Genomic DNA, 17,570 nt, shown 5'->3' with positions numbered 1-17,570 from the left:
ATCCTTGGGAAATTGGCCGGCATCTCACCGTTCAAGTCGTGCTACTCCGATGTTGTCTTCTGACTGCCCTTGTTCTGTGTAACGGGCTGCAAGTGCCGCCTGCACCTGAAAGCTACGCGTTGCCCTACCCCACGGTTTTTGCCCGAATACATTTCCGGACGGCTGCCACGTAGGATATCAGATGGTCACGAGCGCAAGTAGAAGGTGTAGTGGACGAACGAATGCATCAATCTTGGTTCCACGGTATTTAGAACAACACAGAAGATGCGACAGGCGAACAAGACGTCGATATAGAGATGGTCTATGTGTCATATTGCAGACGCCAAGTCTTGACTAAGTACTCGGGCGTTGCAGTCTGTCGTATCGTTGACTGATGACATGTCTTGGCTTTGTCGGTCAATGTGTCAATCAGAAACAATTTCTCTGGGTAGTCGGGCTTAGACGGATGCTCAGCCCTGTCAGCTCTTTAGTGTGAGACTGAAGACGTGACACAGGGAAGAATAGGAGATACGGGACCCGAAGACTTCGAACTATGTTCCGGAGGGCGCCCGGGGATCGGCGGGCGGGGTCGGAGTGGACTCCGGGAAGATCGGGCCTGGGGCTACGGCCGTCTGTTGATCCCGGCACTGCATGGGACCCATTGCAAAGATAAGAGCGGTCCTAGACGGTGTTTCTTGAGATTGTGTTGTAGTAGTTCCCCTGGAACTTCAATTGATTCGCCGTTCTCATCGCCATTCGCCATGATGTCGCTGTAATGATGGTTTCGGACTATCGGGCTGATGAGTGGTACTAATCTCCATATGATGGAAAAATCCGCATGACTCGAAGGGTGAGGTGGTCCCTGAGAATGCCGAGTCTGTTCAGTGGGTCTATTGACTTGGGAGGCAACGGTTATATGAACTCTTCCGAAAGAAGACGACAAGAGCCGAATTTCAAACTCAGTCACCGGAAAAGATTGCTTAGTGGACCTCAAACTTCAAAAAGGCCCGCTCGTCGCATAGCGTAGTTTGGAATGCCATGTCGAGACAGGCGCAACTAGCGAGTGTCCCAGCTAGAAATGCTGGAGTCCTCTTGCACTTTCACTATAAAGTGATATAGTATATTAAAGTATACTTTTTAGAAACTCTACTAGTATATAGGCTATTTTTATAGCTACCCCTTTTCCTTCTTTACTTCTCCCTTCCTATTTTTAATAGTTAAGAAGGACTATAGCTATTACTATACTTATTTCGTTTATATAATCTTTATATTATAAAATTTCCTCTAACTTATTAATATTCTCTCTAAGTTCTTTATTATTAAGTTTTTATAAAGTTCTTCTTTATTAATATATCTACTAAAATTATAAATAAATATACTTTATATTTAGTTTATTATTTTATAGATATAAGAGATATATAATAACTTATAGGATATAGTTAAATTAAATATTTATAGTAATTTTTATAATTATCTTTAGTTATAATATTAAAGAAAATACTATTAATAAACTATTTAAACTTATATAGTTATATATATATATATATTTACTATTTAGATAGGGTAATACTTTACTTCTATTTAGTTATTAGTTTTTCTTATAATTAGTACTTTAGTTAATATAGGTTTAGACATAATAAGTTAATTTTATTAAAAATAGTTAATGAATAGAAGAAGAACAAACTTATATTCTTCTTTTTATATAATCTTATATAATAAATTATTTATAAACTATTAAAGTTATTAATAATACTTTTATAAACTTAGATTAAAGTTTTCCTAGTTATTATAAATAGTATTATAATATATAGTAAATATCTATTAAAGTATAAATAGAATTTTTATAGTATAGCGTAAGCTTCTATAAATTGGATATAGCTAGGCTTGAAAGGTGGAAGATAAATGCTGGAGTCCTCAAATGAGATGTGAATAACATGCATCGTGGCCCATCTCCTCGGTAGCTCGACGCGTGGTAGCGGAGCTGTATTCAGTGGGCTGAGTGGGGACGGAACGCAGGCACTCGGTACTGAACGGAGGATTAGCCCCGACCTAGTTGAGTGCCGCCAGGCGGAAGGGTTCAGGGACAATGATCGGCATGTGCTGGAGGCCGCTTGCCAACGAAGCATCTGAGGAGCAGAATCAAGCCTTGGATCTGCGGGCGGGTGTAACCCTCAGGCCAAGGACTCGTCGGCAGTCAGACCGAGACCTCGGTGGAAACATCCACGAAGTGTAAGAAGATTGCGGGACAACGATGAACTGCCTAGTTCCAATAAACAATATGCTTGAATACTACCTTAAACGAGTCAAGGATGGGGGATGACGAGTACAATGCACAATAAACGTTGGTGGTGCGTTGGGAGAGCGGAGAGCTTCTTCGAATTCCACCAACCCGCTGGCACTTCACGGACGCTATTGTTCCACGATCCTTCTTTCGAATGACAAAAAGGATCCTAGAGGATTCAAAGGGGGTGATTGTGAAATGGGCAGAAAAAGCACTCTGGAATCTCGGAGCCGGGGTGATGGGTGTAGACCGGATATGACAAGTGGGGTGAAGGACCGCGGACTTGAGGCCCGGTAGGGCTAATGCCTCCGAGAACCCATGGCCGGCAGGGCAGCTTAAGCACGCACCACATCCTCTTCCAGTGTAACACCCAATCTATTCCACCAAAGACGTCTCATCAAGTGATCAAGCCTAAGGGGGGTTCCCAAGCACGCTATCGGCCGGTACGGCAAAAGATGTGGTCTTGGGAGCGGGCGGAGCGGATGGGCGGACAGGCGGGCACTTGCTGAAGAGTTGGTGAACAGGGCCTCCTAGGGATATGAGAAGCTAATATAATGGGACACCGCTGCGCTCCCGCTCTCTCTCGAAGGGGAGGGATCTCCTTCGTTGCTGTTGCTCTCGTAGCCCTCTGTCGTTCCCTTACACCAGTAGGACCACACTGCAGCTGTGGTTCTTTCTTCACTCATTACCTGGAATTCTGTCAACAACAACAGCAACAACCATGTTGTTTCTCTCCCTGTTCTTCTCCTTGTTCTTCCTGCCCTCCGCCGTCTTCGCGGCCTGGGGCTGGACTGACAACGGCAGCGAATATGTGATCGACTCCGGCTCCGACCTGGTTATCAAGGTCACCAAGTGCTGCGGTGACATCTCCTCGCTCAACTACAAGGGCGTCGAGTACAACGGCTGGGGCGGCAAGAACTCTCACGTCGAGTCTGGGTTGGGTACCAGCACGGTCAGCATTACCACTTACTCCAACGTGATTAAGGTCTCCGTCGTCCACGGTACTCTGAAGCATTGGATCTTTGTCCGCTACGGCAACAACAATGTCTACCTCTTCACCAACAAGGCGGACGACTCTGTGTCCGCCATGCGTTACATTGTTAGAATCAAGGTCTGTGACGGGTCGAGAATGTTCGTCGGGAGTCTGAATTTAACGGAAATGACAGGGCGGAATCTTCAGCCATGCCTCGACCGAGAGCGACTTCTACGATGCCGATAGCACCATCATCGAAGCCCAAGACAGTTCGTAGTTTCTAAACATGGAGATGGTCAGGTTGTGCTAACTTTTCAAAGTCAATGTGAACAGCGCGGGTCTGACCAAGAGCAAGCACTACCAAGGCTCCAACTATGGCCGAACCATCGACTGTAAGATTTGTTTCGAGACTTTCTTGGCACATACTGACTGTTTGAAGACGATTACGTCGGCCGCACGAAGAGCGATGTCGGTTTGTTCATGATCAGAGTAAGTGTTGCGGTGCAGATTTGCCTTCATGTGTCACCGCTAACATCTGAAACCTAGAGCAACCACGAGAAGGCCTCCGGCGGTCCCTTCTTCCGATCCCTCGTTCGCCGCGCCGATCCCACTGGAGAGGACCTGTACGACATCTATTACTATAACATGGGTCACACCGACCCCATGCGCACTGGTCTCCAGGGACCCTCCGTTATCTCTTTCACCAACGGCGAGGCCCCCAATAGCAATCTCTTCGCCCGCAAGGCCGACTGGTCCTGGTTCGATGACCTCGGTGTGAGTACGAAATCAGGCCTGATCCATGATCAATAGCTGATGTTTGTTTAGCTGGACGGTTGGGTCCCGGCTTCCGGCCGTGGTTATGCCAGTGGTGTTGGCCTGGCCAACATGAAGAGCGGCAAGACGTACGTCGTTGGCCTTAGCAACTCCAACGCTCAATACTGGGGCACAGCCGGTTCTGGTGGCGCCTGGTCTATCACAAAGGTCATTCCTGGCACCTACACCTTGACCGTTTACAAGGACGAGCTCGAGGTCGCCACTTCGTCTGTGACCATTACTGCTGGCAAGGGCACCGCTGTGAACACAATCACTTGTGTTGACCCTGAAGATGATGCTACTATCTGGCGTATCGGCGAGTGGGACGGTAAGTTTTGGCACTAGAAAGTGTGGGTTCCTGTCTGACTATCTACAACAGGAACCCCCAAGGGCTTCCTCAACTTTGAGGATACCCCGGTAAAGCTTACATACATGCATCCCTCCGACACCCGCATTTCAACTTGGAACGCTGGAAACTTCATTGGTGAGTCTTCTAGGTCCAGCAATCACTCTTGAGTATGGAATCTAATTCCGCAAAGTGGGCACACACTCGACCAACCGCTTTCCGGGTTACATGTGGAAGGAGGTCAACAGCGGCTACATCATCTACTTCAAGCTCACTACCGCACAACTCGCAGCTGGTCACACTGTTCGCATTGGTATCACGGAAGGCTACATTGGCGGTCGGCCCTCCATCAATATCAACTCTTGGGCCTCTGCCCTCCCTGCCGCCACCAACCAGGCCAGCACCCGATCTCTCACGTAAGTTCTCAAGGTTACACATGCTTCATTCAGAAAGTTAGAAGCTAACAAAGATGCAAGTGTCGGAACATGGCGCGGCAACAATGTGAAGTTGACTTACGCTGTGCCTCAAACCGCTTGGATCCAGAGCACAAGCGAGTGGCAGGTTCTCACTATCAACGTGTATGTCCACCCGTACTCCGACTAAGTTTTTTGTGGATCAGACTAACACTTCACGACAGTATTTCCGGCAGCTCTGGCACAAAGTTTCTCAGCCCTGGCGTCTCTTTTGACGTGGTTGAGTTGCTTGCTTAAACCAGGCAATGTCCACAGATACTCAGGAACTAAACGAGCACCCACGTTTCGCGGTTGTTTTCACCGTCAAACTACTCCTATATATCTTGTCACATACATTTCTTCAAAGCTGTACATACTTCAGTGAATATATCATTCGGGGCCTTGAGCCTGCGTATATACCAATCACATGCTCCTTGGAGACGCAAGTTTCTACATGTCTATGTGCTCTGTCGGGTCGAAAACTTCCAATTCATATTGCAATAAGTTTAAATCCTATAGAAATTCAACGAGCAATGTCTATCTCTCACTTTAAAATCAGATGTTTTTCCCAAATAATTCTATTTCATGTGAAACTCCACAAGGTAATCCGCCGTTGCGCCATGAGTGTCCTAGGCGTTTGTTCCCGCATCCTCTGAATGACGTTGTACCATGTGCTACATGGGAAAAATCAAGATTAAGTCTTCGTTTCTGCCCCCGGTCCGTCGCTTCGTCGCAGTGGTGGATAGTAACTTGACTCATCATGGATCAGACGTTAGAAAAGCGCTGCCAGATCTCGCACATTGTTTTGGTCTTTGTAGGGTAGACTGGAAGCGGTATGGTCGCCCAGCACCAATAAAGCCGAAGCCGATGTACCTAGGTTCGACGATGGTAACACTGATGTCATTCGAGATGGGTGATTCGTTGAGTCAAAGATGTGTTGTCGTCGCCAGTCTTTTTTTTTTTTTTTTTTTTTTTTTAAAAAAAGAAATCTTGTAGTAGCTATTTGATATGAGTTAGCCAAGGCTCCGAACAATAGATCTGTGGTCTTTCCGGAAGACGAACTGGTCAAACCTCTATAGTATGAGCTTTTCTTCTAGATTCCCATTCCATTCATACATCGCATGTGCATGCCCACTGTTTAAAGTCGGCGTCTCCGTTTCTCATATCCTTTTCTGTCTGTGTTCATATAGACGTCAGCTCCGTTTCGACTCATGCTATCGTTTTCTTTACTCTCTTTAGGATCTGGCCACAACTCCCCTAAAACCTCGCATTAAGATCAAATTCATCAAGTGAGATCGAGCCACCGAACCCCAGACGACCATGAATGCTCTCCAACAACCACTTCCGAATATAGTGGTCCGACACACTAGCCATTCGAGCCACCCGGGGGTTTCAGACGTTCCGTGCCGCGCATTGTGCGGGGTTGGTCGAGGTTGAGGTTGTTGATTGAATTGGGGTCGGCTATGAACCACATAGTCGGGTCGTGACCAAGTGCTTGGAGGGAGGTGAAAGGGAGTCGAGTCTTGTGAAGCGCAGCCAGAACAGTCCTGATCAGACCATGCGCTAACCCCTTTAAACCTTTCGCAGCCTTTGGGTGGGTTAAAAGGTGGAAGATCGCGTCCTATGTGTCTGTGCTGACGCGGTTGGTTGGGGTTTGTTTGAAGAGCCCCAGAACAGACGTCGATGAGTCGATCGCAGGGATATTGGCAACGACGGCAAAACCAAGTATTGATTACACACATTGTGGCCGGTTTTGGCTGAGAGGCAGACGCGATGATGATGGGGTTTGGTGTTCGAACGAATAATCGTAGAAACGATCATTGCAGACAATGAGGATGAAGAGAAAAGTTAGACGACCGGTATTTATGTAACTCGTACTGACATCAATGGGCAACCTCTCAAGACCGCGGAGGCACCTTTCATGGTTGAGCTGCGGGATTTCCTGTCTTGAACATCAAGGTAAATTATAATGATGGTCAAAACGTAGATGTCCACGATGATGATCGAGTCGGTGCCTTGGGGGTTCTTAACACGATATGGACACCTAAAGGTACCGCAAAGCGTCCAATCAACTACAACTACATCACCTGTCTCGCCTACAATTGAATGAATCTTTTGCCTAGTTACCCTTTACTGTCCAAATGAGTTGAGCCCCTCTTGTTCATATCAACTAGACTTCATACACTCTACACTGCTGAGTTAAAAGTTTGCCCTCTCAGCCTGCCAGAAACCTAGGACCTCCATTACGTCCGGCCTTTCATTTGGATCTTTCGCCATGCACCGATATGTCATGCCCATCCACGCCCTGGGTATGTCCTCGGCGCCTTCCCAACTGGTTTTGAGCTGGCTCGGATGCTCAATCTCATCGAAATCCATGTCCGGCTGACGCAAAAGCATCCACATCGCTCGGCCCAGGCTGAACACCTCAGCAAGCTCAAGAGCCAGTGGATGTTCTGCACTCCAGCCAGGAAACACGTTCCAGGTGTTCCATGGATAGTCACCGAGTACGTCTTCCTCAGTATTGCGGCGCGGTGGGCCCTCATACTTGGTGTATTGAAGACGTGGGCGATTCCACCCATTGCCAGCAGGGCCGCCGCCCTCTTCTTCCATCTCAACGTCCCAAGTTCCATCGGCTTCTGGTGCGATGGTCGTTGTTGGCGCATCCGTCTGCTCCCAGTCTCCTAGGACCAGGTTGCCGTCTTGGTCGATCAAGAAGTTGCCAGGTTTGATGTCCATGTGATATGTCTTGGCCTGTCGATGAGTGTGGGCGACCGCCGCGGCCATGTCGGTGCACCACCGGACCTTGGTAGCAAGGGGAATACGGGATCTCAGGGCGTTACTGTTCTCTATGCGAGATCCCAAATCGCCCCCCACGTAGAACGGCTGCAGTGTGCCGCAGACCACCCCACCCTGACTGCCATAGGTCACTAGCTTCGACGGAGCTGAGAGCACATTGGGATGCTTGGGCATATTGCGAAGTAGATTGTTGGATCTGTGCCAGCCATGTATCATGTGGCGAATGGTTTTGTCGCCTTCATCATCAGCGTACGTTAAGAAGGTACGAAAGTCGATGCCTTTGAAGACCATGAAGTCCTTCGAGCTTTTGTCCATGCGACGAATTCGAGTCGCACAGACTCGCCCGCCCAGCTGATCGTAGCGGACTATTGAGGCAAACTCAACTTGCTCGTCGTTCGGGAGTAGAGTGGTCTTGCCAACTTTCACGGTGTAAATTACGGTCGACGAAATGCCAGAAAGCGAGGGATGTGAGAAGGACGAAAATGGGAATAGGGAGAAAGATTGGAGATACATACTTTCGCTGTCACGGAGATAGCTAATGTAGCGTTGAAAGAGTGGGTGAGAATAAGCATTCCAGCGCACATCACTGGAAGAGCTTGCATCATCGTGATGATCGACGGCGAAGACAACGTCTGGTTGCGAAATTCGTTTGTCTGTCGAGCAGGCTGACCACACATCGCGAACCGCGTTCCACAAGGCCTCACGCATGGCCGCGCTGTCCTTGAATGATTTTGATGCGTCATCGACCTCAGTTCCATGCATACAAGCGCAGATGCGATTCGCGAGAGAGGTTGGAGGCTTGGATGCGTCGAGAGAGAAACTGAAGATGATGGTGCGATCGTTGCCGTACCCTTGGGCGAAGACGGTCGTTTCGGCGTCATCGCCCCAAATCCATTCAGGGTGAAAGTCGTTCATGGTAATAGTAGGATCGAGGTGATTGTATTTCAATCACCATAGCCCTATATGAGGAGAATGAGTTGGTAGACACAGGGGAAAGGGTCGAGTGGGTGAGGTACGTGATATGGCAGTTGGTGATGTTGTTAGTTCAGTGACCAATCTCAGTTCAATAATTTTCGCGGGCATGAGCGAATACAAAGCAGGTGCCCGTGCCTGGCTGCTTTGGATTGTATCTGCCTTCGACCATCAAGACGTCGCACAAGCATCTCAGCCTTTCACTAAGGCAAACACACAGAAAGAAGACAAAACACATCCACAATCAAGAGCAAACACCTCGGCCATTCACATACGTCAAAACACCAGAAGCTGGAAAAAATAACGACTGGCATTTCCGTCTCACTCCATTCTTCTTGCCCATCTAGCTACTGTTGGTACGAACGCGAACTGACAAAGTCCTTTACTCGATTTAAAGAGGAAGGAGCGGAATTTCAGCTAGGCAATTCTTGACAAGACTCAATACACAACCTTAATAAATACATTCTATGCCTTGAGAGAGCACAAGAAAGATCCATATCATACGCTATCCCATCTTAGAGGAAACCTAGACACAGTTCTTAGAAAGGGAAGCCACAAGAACGAGGCAACTTAATCACCATCTTCCATCTGCTTTCATCATATGAGCATGTAATCTTGCAGTTATTGTGGTCATCAAATAATACAGATCCTTCTGATAGGGTCCTGCGAGACAGCCAATATCCCGTTTAAGTGTGTTGCAATATAATCAGGCTGTTGTTTGGGAGGGCTGACGTCAGTCATGCATGACGATGAATGGCCACTCGCTGCGATGAGCCGCATCTAGGCACCCAGAATGTGCCTTGGCGGCTGGATCATTTAATGAACGGAAGTGAGAACCTGTCAAACCGCGGAAATGAATGTCTTCTTCACTCCTTGATTCACAGTCTAGGGGCGATGGCTGTTTCGCAGATATCAGACGAGGTCCAGTCCCGCGTGCAGGAGTGGATGCAAGCTACCTCATATTCTGCAGTCTCACTTACGTCGCTTACAGGAGGTCAAACCAACTTCACCTACCTCGCAAGGCTGAGGCAGGCATTTGACGATAAAGATGGAAACAAGGCGATGGAAGTCATGGTCAAACATGGAGAGCCATACATGGCTCGGCATCCCGTCAACTCCATCACGATCGAGCGTTGTGTAAGACGATCTTTGCTATCTAGTAACTCAGCTAATACTTGATAGAACGTGGAGGCGGCTTGTTTGAAAGAGCTGGAGGCGATGTCTCTTCGCCTGCGTAGCCAGGAGAGCTTCAGTATCACCGTCAAAAGCCCAAGATGCTACGTCTACGACGAGGAAACGAAGACGCAGATTCAAGAGTATCTGCCAAATGCGGTACACTTGAAGAAGCACCTTCTCAAGTTCCCTCCATCAGACACGCCCATAGATCTACGTCCGCAATACCAGAACATTGGTAGCGCCATGGCTAAATACATTTCCAAATTCCATGAGCTCACGAACAGCATCTTGGAAAGCGACGAGCAGGATGGAACAGGCTCATCACTGAAGGAGGCCCTTTACAAAGACAACCAGATGCAGAAGTTGAAGCATATGATCAACTACGATTGGCTGCTCGAGAGAGTCGCCCAGTTCCCCTCGATCCTGGGCCACATGCGGGGCATATTTGAGGAAGTAAAGGGGCAGGCCTTAGAGGAGATACGCGGGGTTAATAAGACCTTGACGGTTATACATGGGGACTTCTGTCCACAGAAGTGGGTTAAAGCCGATTCCTACTACCTCAAACTTTTAGAATAACACCAGAACAGTGTCCTGATTCGTGACACACCACTCGCGACCAACCTTGATACGTCTATATATGTGGTAGACTGGGAGAACGCCCAACTTGGAGTTCCAAGCATGGATCACGGGGAGATGCTGGGAGAGCTATACGCAATCTGGCTGTGTCAGGGGTCAGCAGCAAGCCTGTGGATTGCTGAGGGCTACTGCAGGGGACTAGATGACCTGTCGGAGAGCTCAGCTCTCCGAATCGCCCTCCAGCTGGGGGTCCATCTCATCAGTTTTGGCACCATTTCGCGAGAAATGGAGACTCGTGAACAAACCCGAGATGTTGCTCGGATCGGCAGTGAGTTTATTGTCAATGCTTGGGGTAAGAAGAAGGCGTGGTTCGAGCAGAGCGAACTATCCTTTTTGTTCCCGACGGTTTCTGGGGAGTGAAATTCGCGAGTACAAGAACTTTCAACTTAGTAGCAAGGATACGGTAGTCAGTCAGAAAACACCACGAGACCCTTACTATCTCAAACACGCCCCGGATGGTCACCTCTCTGCATCTTCTGTAGTCCTGATGCTGCCCTATTGTTGAGTAACTGCCCGAAAGTTAAATCGAGAACTAGTTCTATTCCTGTCATTGAGAAAGGCCCAAACAAAACTCGAGGCTCACGATAGCTTCAAATCAAGTAGGAAGGCGGTTCAGAGTCTAAAAAGGAAGACTTGGGAGCAAAAACATACAACACCAGGCATTCGCCAGTCGTCACCGACCTGACTACTACTCCAGCCCTCATTGGCTTATCTATGGGGGAGCGGACGGGATCCCGAGTTTTCCAACGGGTATGGTCATATGTGAAGGCATCGTGAAGTGAATTTGCCTATAACCTCAGAGCTGTAGTCGGGCTTGAGGAAGTGGCCGCAATTTTGGCCGCTTGTTTCTCCCAGTCGTGAGCTATGACAGACCTGGTAATATTCTTTGTTTCGAAGTTGCTCCTTGACAAAGAAGCCTTGTGGCTTTCTAATGTTACCTTCAATGTGAACGCGAAGAGTTGATTCAGAAGTTGAGGAAGTCGACGTTGCGCGTTGCAGAGTTGGCGTCTCATGATTGGCAATTGTTTCACGCCATTGGCCAACCAAGCCTCCCCAAAATCCGGTGCAAATGCAGTGCAGCAACCGGGGGACCGAGGCACAGCGCATGCGACCTGAGGCGAACCCCGAACCGGCCCCCAGTGCAGAAAAAGGGGTATTGTCGATCACCCCCGCCAATTGGGACGCTCTAGAAGGCCAGAAATGCCCCGAATTTGCGGGCGGTGCAACTGGCAGGTTGCGCATTACGGGGGTCCCACGTAGCTTGTCTGAGCTTAGCTTAGCAGCCCTTCCAATGTCTCCAGCAGCTTGCTTCAAAAATAACCGTCCCGTCAATTGGACACATGGGACGGAAATGCGATCCACGGACACGAGACATCCCACGACGCCCCATTTCGACCACCATCTGACCGGGAGAAACCAACTCACTTCTTCCAACAACACCAGTCCTGGGGACTCTCCGTTATTTGATTGACAATGATCTAGAACCGTCACCTGCTGTCCTTTCCCCCCTCGCTCCCCACACGCTTCGAAGCTCCAAGCAGAGCAGCTGCCAGCAGCAGCAGCAGCAGAAAGCCCGCCCGCCATGGGTGGCCCGCTCACGTTCCTGAAGAGCATCTACGATCTCGACAACCTCGATACGCGCTTCACGAATTCCTCCTCCGTTCCATACAAGACCGTGATCGAGTCACGCAATGATCCGGCGCAGAGCAAAGAGTCAGCCAGCAAAGCCCAGAGCCGCGCGCAGCCGTCAAAATGGAGGCAACCCGAGTTTATCGTCTACCTCGCTTATATCGCAGGGGTGATACCGTATATGTTCTGGGTGGCCTGGGGAGTGTCGAGGCGTGAGTGGCTCATGGAGAGTCCTGAGCTCGTAGCTATGCTAACGATATGTCACTGCAGCTTCTGACCCCCGATACCACAACTACGAGCGCTTCCTATCTGACGGCTGGATCCCGGGGCGTAAAATCGTATGTCGCCCTCGAGACCCCTCTACGAAGTGAAGCCTCCTGTAACACGATCCCTTCTAGGATGTTTCCGACTCGCAATATCATACCTTCCGCCAGAACCTTCCTTACATGGCCCTGCTCCTGACCTTCCACCCACTCCTCCGGAAGCTTTGGAACATCGTCTTCCCGATCCCGTCAGACCTACACAAGAAGTCGGTAACAGAACAAGGCGACGCCCGCCTCGAGCAGCGCGCTTCCTTTGATTACCGATTCGCCATCGTGTTCCTCATCGCACTGCACGGCTTCTCCGCGTTCAAGGTCCTAGCAATCCTTTACATCAACTACCAACTTGCCACGCGGCTTCCGCGAAGATACATCCCCGCTGCGACATGGATCTTCAACGTCTGCATGCTCTTCGCGAACGAGCTGAGCCAGGGATACAAGTTCGCCAACATTGCGCGGCACATCACACCACCCTCTGCGCACAAGGACCTACTAGAGGAAGACCCCTTCCTGGTGCGATGGGGTGTCTGGCTCGATTCCTACGGAGGGTTGATGGGCCGCTGGGAGATTCTCTTCAACATCACTGTTCTGCGGCTCATCAGTTTCAACTTGGATTACTATTTTAGCCTTGATCATCGTGGCGGAAGCGCTCTCGAGGTAAGACTACATCCACCGTCCCAAACGCATTGTCCAGCACTGAGATCCTTAAGAAGAAGCAACTTGACCCCGCCAATCTCTCCGAACGTGACCGCCTGGCCATTTCCGCTGCTCCTAAGGATTACTGCTTCCGTAATTACCTCGCCTACGCGATCTATGCGCCGCTGTATCTTGTTGGGCCCATCATGACCTTCAACGACTTCATCCACCAGCTCCGACACCCGCCTGCCTCTGTCGAGACGGGCCGCACCATTCGCTACGCAGTCCGCTTTGCTCTCTGCCTGCTCGCAATGGAAATTGTGCTCCATTACGACTATGTGTGCGCCATCTCGCACGCGGGGCCCAATTGGTCATCCTACACGCCCTCTCAGCTTTCCCTGCTCTCCTACTTTAACCTCCACATCATCTGGCTCAAACTCCTCCTCCCATGGCGCCTATTCCGCCTATGGGCCCTCCTCGACGGCGTCGACGCGCCGGAGAACATGCTGCGCTGCGTCTCCAACAACTGGTCTCCGAAATCCTTCTGGAAGGCCTGGCATCGCTCCTACAACCGTTGGCTGATCCGCTACATATACATACCCCTGGGCGGTGCAAACTTCCGCTCCTGGGCCACGACCGTCCGCTCAATCGCCACGTACCTCCTCGTCTTCACGTTTGTAGCACTGTGGCATGACATCCGCTTGCGCCTGCTGATCTGGGGCTGGCTCATCGTCCTGTTCCTCCTACCAGAGGTGCTCGCGGGAATGCTGTTCCCCGCGAGGAAGTGGGAGAACAGACCGAACCAGTACCGCTGGCTGTGTGGCATCGGCGCCGTTGCCAACGTGCTCATGATGATGACGGCCAACCTTGTCGGTTTCGCTGTTGGTTTAGATGGCCTGCAGAGCATTCTGCACGGTATCCTGCATGACTGGTCAGGTACGCTGCCCCACAAGAACTCGCGCTCTACCTTTCGAGTGTATCATACTAACACATTGCGTAGGCGTCATGTTTTTCGTAGGGGCATGTACCGCGCTCTTCATCGGCGTCCAAGTCATGTTCGAGATACGCGAGTCTGAGATGAGAAGAGGCATCTCGTTGAAGTGCTAAAACAAAAGAGAGCACGATCATAGAAAGCCAGCTTTTTACGTCTTAAAATTACCTGTATTACCATACGAGACAGCTGACGCTGTTGTACACTACTACTACTTCTATGTCTGTCCTGTTCGTGCCTAGGTATAGATGGTGACAGGGACACCGATACCGTCCCTCGGGGTATAATGATCAATGCAGCCGCTCCCACCCGAATGCCCGACTCCTTGCAAGTCTTCTTTTTATGAACGTTCCCGTAAGCGCCGACCGTGTACTCGGCGCGGACAAATGGAAAATGTACAGACACATATGGACACATACACAAGCCATGCATATCTAGTGCTTGCTGTTGATGGTGCCCAGCTCGGTGTCGTAGTTGCGGAAACGCTGCTGGGCAAACTTGCCGTCCATGCCCAGCTTGCGCTCCGTCACCCACTCCCTGAGCCAGATGAGGCCCTTGACGATGAGGTAGAAGACGATACCGGCGACGGCGATGCCGATGATGTACGCCGCCGTCTTGCCGCTGCCGTTCTTCTGGATGTCGAGGAAGTCATACGTGTAGAAGCCCTGCGTGGCGTGGGTGACGTAGGCGAGGGCCAGGTACAGGGCGAGGACGATGATGAGCCAGAGCATGTGCACCCACTCGAGCTGGGCGGCGCTGGTGCGGGGGATGATGATCTCGAACAGGGCGAAGCCCGAGTTCATTGCGTGCTGGGAGACGTTACTCCAAGCGTTGAATTCCTCCTCGTACCAAGGACCCGAGTAGATAATCGCCCAGTACACAATCGTGACGATGAACGGGTAGGTGGTGATGGTCGTGTAGTAGAAGGCGTGGAGGGCCTGCAGAGGGCGCGGGAAGCGGTCGAGGAGAGGGGAGCCCGAGTGCGCGTAGGTGAAGGTGTGGATGGCGGAGACGAGGAAGTAGAAGGCTAGACCCCAGTAGGTGAGGACGGTGAAGTATGAGAAGCTCTGGCCGACAATCGTGCAGCCGCCATCCTCAGCGTGGGTGCATGTCCAACCGATGATGAAGAAGCGGGTGACGAAGATGTAGAGACTCTGTGGGGGGTCATCGTTAGCTTCCAATTGAGAAAGGCGTAGAGCGGGGTTGAAGCCAGGGAACGTGGTACAAATCCGGGAGGATAGAGACAATAAAATGAAGAGTCGTCTCGGGGATGCGAGGATAGGAGAAAAGTAAACACTCACAATCAGCGCGCGACAAGCAGCCAACAGGTAGGGAGACAGAAGCCACGAGGTCTCGAAGCGGTAGGATGGATCCCAGAGATCGTTCCCGAAGCGGAAGGCAGCGAACATCTTCATCTGCCCTGGAGGGAGGGGTTTTACACCGCTTGAGGAGGTGTAAAAACCGTTATTTTCGCTTGTTGACGATGTTCAGGTTTTGGAGTTGAGCCCTGGGAGTGGGAAGATCGAGACCCAAGAGGTTTTTGAACGTGGTGGGCCTTGGCTCTCGGCGCGGGTCGTAAGGTCGCAAGGGTGTGCCTCCGTCGCCAGGAAAAGCGCAATCACGTCGCTGCCGGGGTGACCTGGCAGCCCGGGGCTTGCTGTTGACAGTACCGCGGTAGATGGGTTCGGTGTCGTGTGCAACTTGGCCTTTATGAATGCCTGTGTATTTTGTGTATTCGTGTCTTAATAGAAAACACTGACTGCAGAAGGATAGCGACAGCGGCGGAATGAATGCGAATGGGAAAAAGACATCTACGATATGTCGATGTTGAGGAGGAGCATTCCAAAGACTTCTCTCACACCTTCAGAGTGACCCGGAATGCAGTGCCGAGCTGACGATGGTAGTGTTCTATTTCAGCAAACACGTCGGGACGCGATTAAGACACGGCCCCGGCGTTGTGGCTGATGCCGACGGGAAGTGGCCGTTTCTTACTGCCTGCTTCCTCTTTCGATAATCAGGGCCAGGGTCCTGGTCCCGAAAGAGGGTCTTGACCGTTGCTGCAGCTTGGTGGCCGGAGATGATGTGGGGAGCGAACGGTTCAGTACACATTTAGATTTAGAGCCCGATGTTGGGTACGTGGTTGCTGAAAAGGGATGGAGCTACTTTTCAATCTTCCATCCATCGAGAGTAGGCTTTCTGATGCCATAACCGACCATATCTCTTCATGATGATGGCCTAGTAGCATCTCTCAGCTGCAACCAGAATATAGCTCAGCCTTGGTAACTAGTCCGACTTCCAAGTGCCCAAGTTTAGAGCCGGCTGCGCATCGCTGACGCCGGTCAGCATCTGGGATGTGGCTGCACGTGGCATCACTGAACTGGACCGCGATGAGGAACGTATGATACCAGCGAATGATGAGTGGGCGCCGTGACGCCCAGTGGCTTTGATTGGCAAGGACAACAGACAGCCAGCCAGCAGCAGCCACAGTGATGGCGTGTCCAATGTGACGGAGCTGAGAACCATCAGGTTGAGGCTTGGACTAGACGCGCAGCCCGTCTCCCGTTGACCAGCGTGATCTTGAAATGCGAAGCCCTCATCGACGGGCTCGGAAAGCGTGCCTGTTGCGGGGTGAGGCTGATGCAGTCTTCGTGCAGGAGGCAGAAAAAGGGACACATCTTGGGTAAGCAGATTGCAGATCGATCCCCAGATGAACGGTCCGTCGATCAGAAAAGCGCTGCTCGGCCCAGCCCAGGGCGAGAGTGCCACAGGGGAACCACTTGTATGACGGGATCGAAAACCAGGACAGCCCTGGCACCTATCCGTACGCGAGCCAGCCGCGCTTGTCGTGAAGAGACTGCTGAATCGTGGGCGTCCGTCATTTCCGCGCTTGCGTTGGGGGGGGACGGAGAAGCGCGATGCATTTGCACCCGCCACTCTCCGACCCTTGGAAGAGAGCCACCACGAGCCGACATGGACTGCGAACAGCAGGCGGGTTGCTGCGCGAGGGGCAGCCGCGGGCCGAGGGCAGAGACCACTCAGTGCAGACGACGACTGCTGCCACTGGGGCCACTTGATGTGGCATCAATAACGTCCTTGGCGACGGTAAAGCGGAATCACCATCGTGCTAGGACTCCTTGGATAGACGTGGATAGACAACAGATAGTCCCACGGCTAGTTCCATGGTCCACCTGCAACGGGGCCTGCTGCAGAATGTGGCCCGTTGCGATTTCTCATGCTCGTCATCTTGCCTTGCCATGTTCTGTCTGTCCCCGTTGTGCAGAGCCCCCCTTCCAGAACTCCAGAAGTCTCGTGTGAATGATGATGTCGTATCGTAGATCTCCAGAGGTGAGCTAAAAATCAATATTTTGCCAGCCCAATATCTACCATTGCTCATTGCAGCCGTGTGAGCAACCCAATTGGTCGCGTTAATCTGACTCGTCCGGGTCATCGGGTCAGACAAAATCGTCAGCGGGCCTCTTTGGGTCATTTATTGATTTTAAGAGAGGTTGTGACAGCCGCTTCCATCAGCCTCCAGGTCCTGGTCGCCCTCCAGCAACGCCGGCCGGATGC

The 17,570-nt window shown here is 50.9% G+C and overlaps 5 protein-coding genes across 5 annotated transcripts; 3 read left to right on the top strand and 2 right to left on the bottom strand.

Moving 5' to 3' along the window:
- Positions 1–2,981: 2,981 nt before the first annotated feature.
- Positions 2,982–5,102, top strand: rglA-0 (putative rhamnogalacturonate lyase A; the record flags this gene model as incomplete). The annotated part of the gene is made up of 10 exons (XM_032030415.1): positions 2,982–3,371; positions 3,427–3,502; positions 3,554–3,625; positions 3,673–3,722; positions 3,780–4,007; positions 4,059–4,374; positions 4,426–4,530; positions 4,586–4,808; positions 4,869–4,970; positions 5,030–5,102. 10 exons carry the CDS (start codon positions 2,982–2,984, stop codon positions 5,100–5,102), a joined length of 1,635 nt encoding a protein of 544 aa, XP_031890277.1.
- Positions 5,103–7,043: 1,941 nt separating this feature from the next.
- CGGC5_v012480 (uncharacterized protein) lies at positions 7,044–8,555 on the bottom strand (the record flags this gene model as incomplete). Its single annotated transcript, XM_032034020.1, has 1 exon — positions 7,044–8,555. One exon carries the CDS (start codon positions 8,553–8,555, stop codon positions 7,044–7,046), a length of 1,512 nt encoding a protein of 503 aa, XP_031886782.1.
- A 951-nt stretch (positions 8,556–9,506) lies between these two features.
- CGGC5_v012479 (uncharacterized protein) lies at positions 9,507–10,784 on the top strand (the record flags this gene model as incomplete). The annotated part of the gene is made up of 3 exons (XM_032034022.2): positions 9,507–9,749; positions 9,795–10,321; positions 10,376–10,784. 3 exons carry the CDS (start codon positions 9,507–9,509, stop codon positions 10,782–10,784), a joined length of 1,179 nt encoding a protein of 392 aa, XP_031886781.2.
- Positions 10,785–12,006: 1,222 nt separating this feature from the next.
- GUP1 (Glycerol uptake protein 1) lies at positions 12,007–14,116 on the top strand (the record flags this gene model as incomplete). Its single annotated transcript, XM_032034025.1, has 5 exons — positions 12,007–12,265; positions 12,324–12,391; positions 12,452–13,030; positions 13,084–13,945; positions 14,010–14,116. The coding sequence occupies 5 exons, from the start codon at positions 12,007–12,009 to the stop codon at positions 14,114–14,116; spliced, it is 1,875 nt and encodes a 624-aa protein (XP_031886629.1).
- A 318-nt stretch (positions 14,117–14,434) lies between these two features.
- On the bottom strand, positions 14,435–15,409 carry CGGC5_v012477 (uncharacterized protein; the record flags this gene model as incomplete). Its single annotated transcript, XM_032034027.1, has 2 exons — positions 14,435–15,154; positions 15,302–15,409. The coding sequence occupies 2 exons, from the start codon at positions 15,407–15,409 to the stop codon at positions 14,435–14,437; spliced, it is 828 nt and encodes a 275-aa protein (XP_031886631.1).
- Positions 15,410–17,570: the final 2,161 nt, after the last annotated feature.

The sequence above is a fragment of the Colletotrichum fructicola genome, assembly GCF_000319635.2.
Source record: "Colletotrichum fructicola Nara gc5 chromosome Unknown KSG_Nara_v1_contig07, whole genome shotgun sequence".
Taxonomy (NCBI): domain Eukaryota; kingdom Fungi; phylum Ascomycota; class Sordariomycetes; order Glomerellales; family Glomerellaceae; genus Colletotrichum; species Colletotrichum fructicola.
This window is presented reverse-complemented; position numbering and strand designations above follow the sequence as displayed.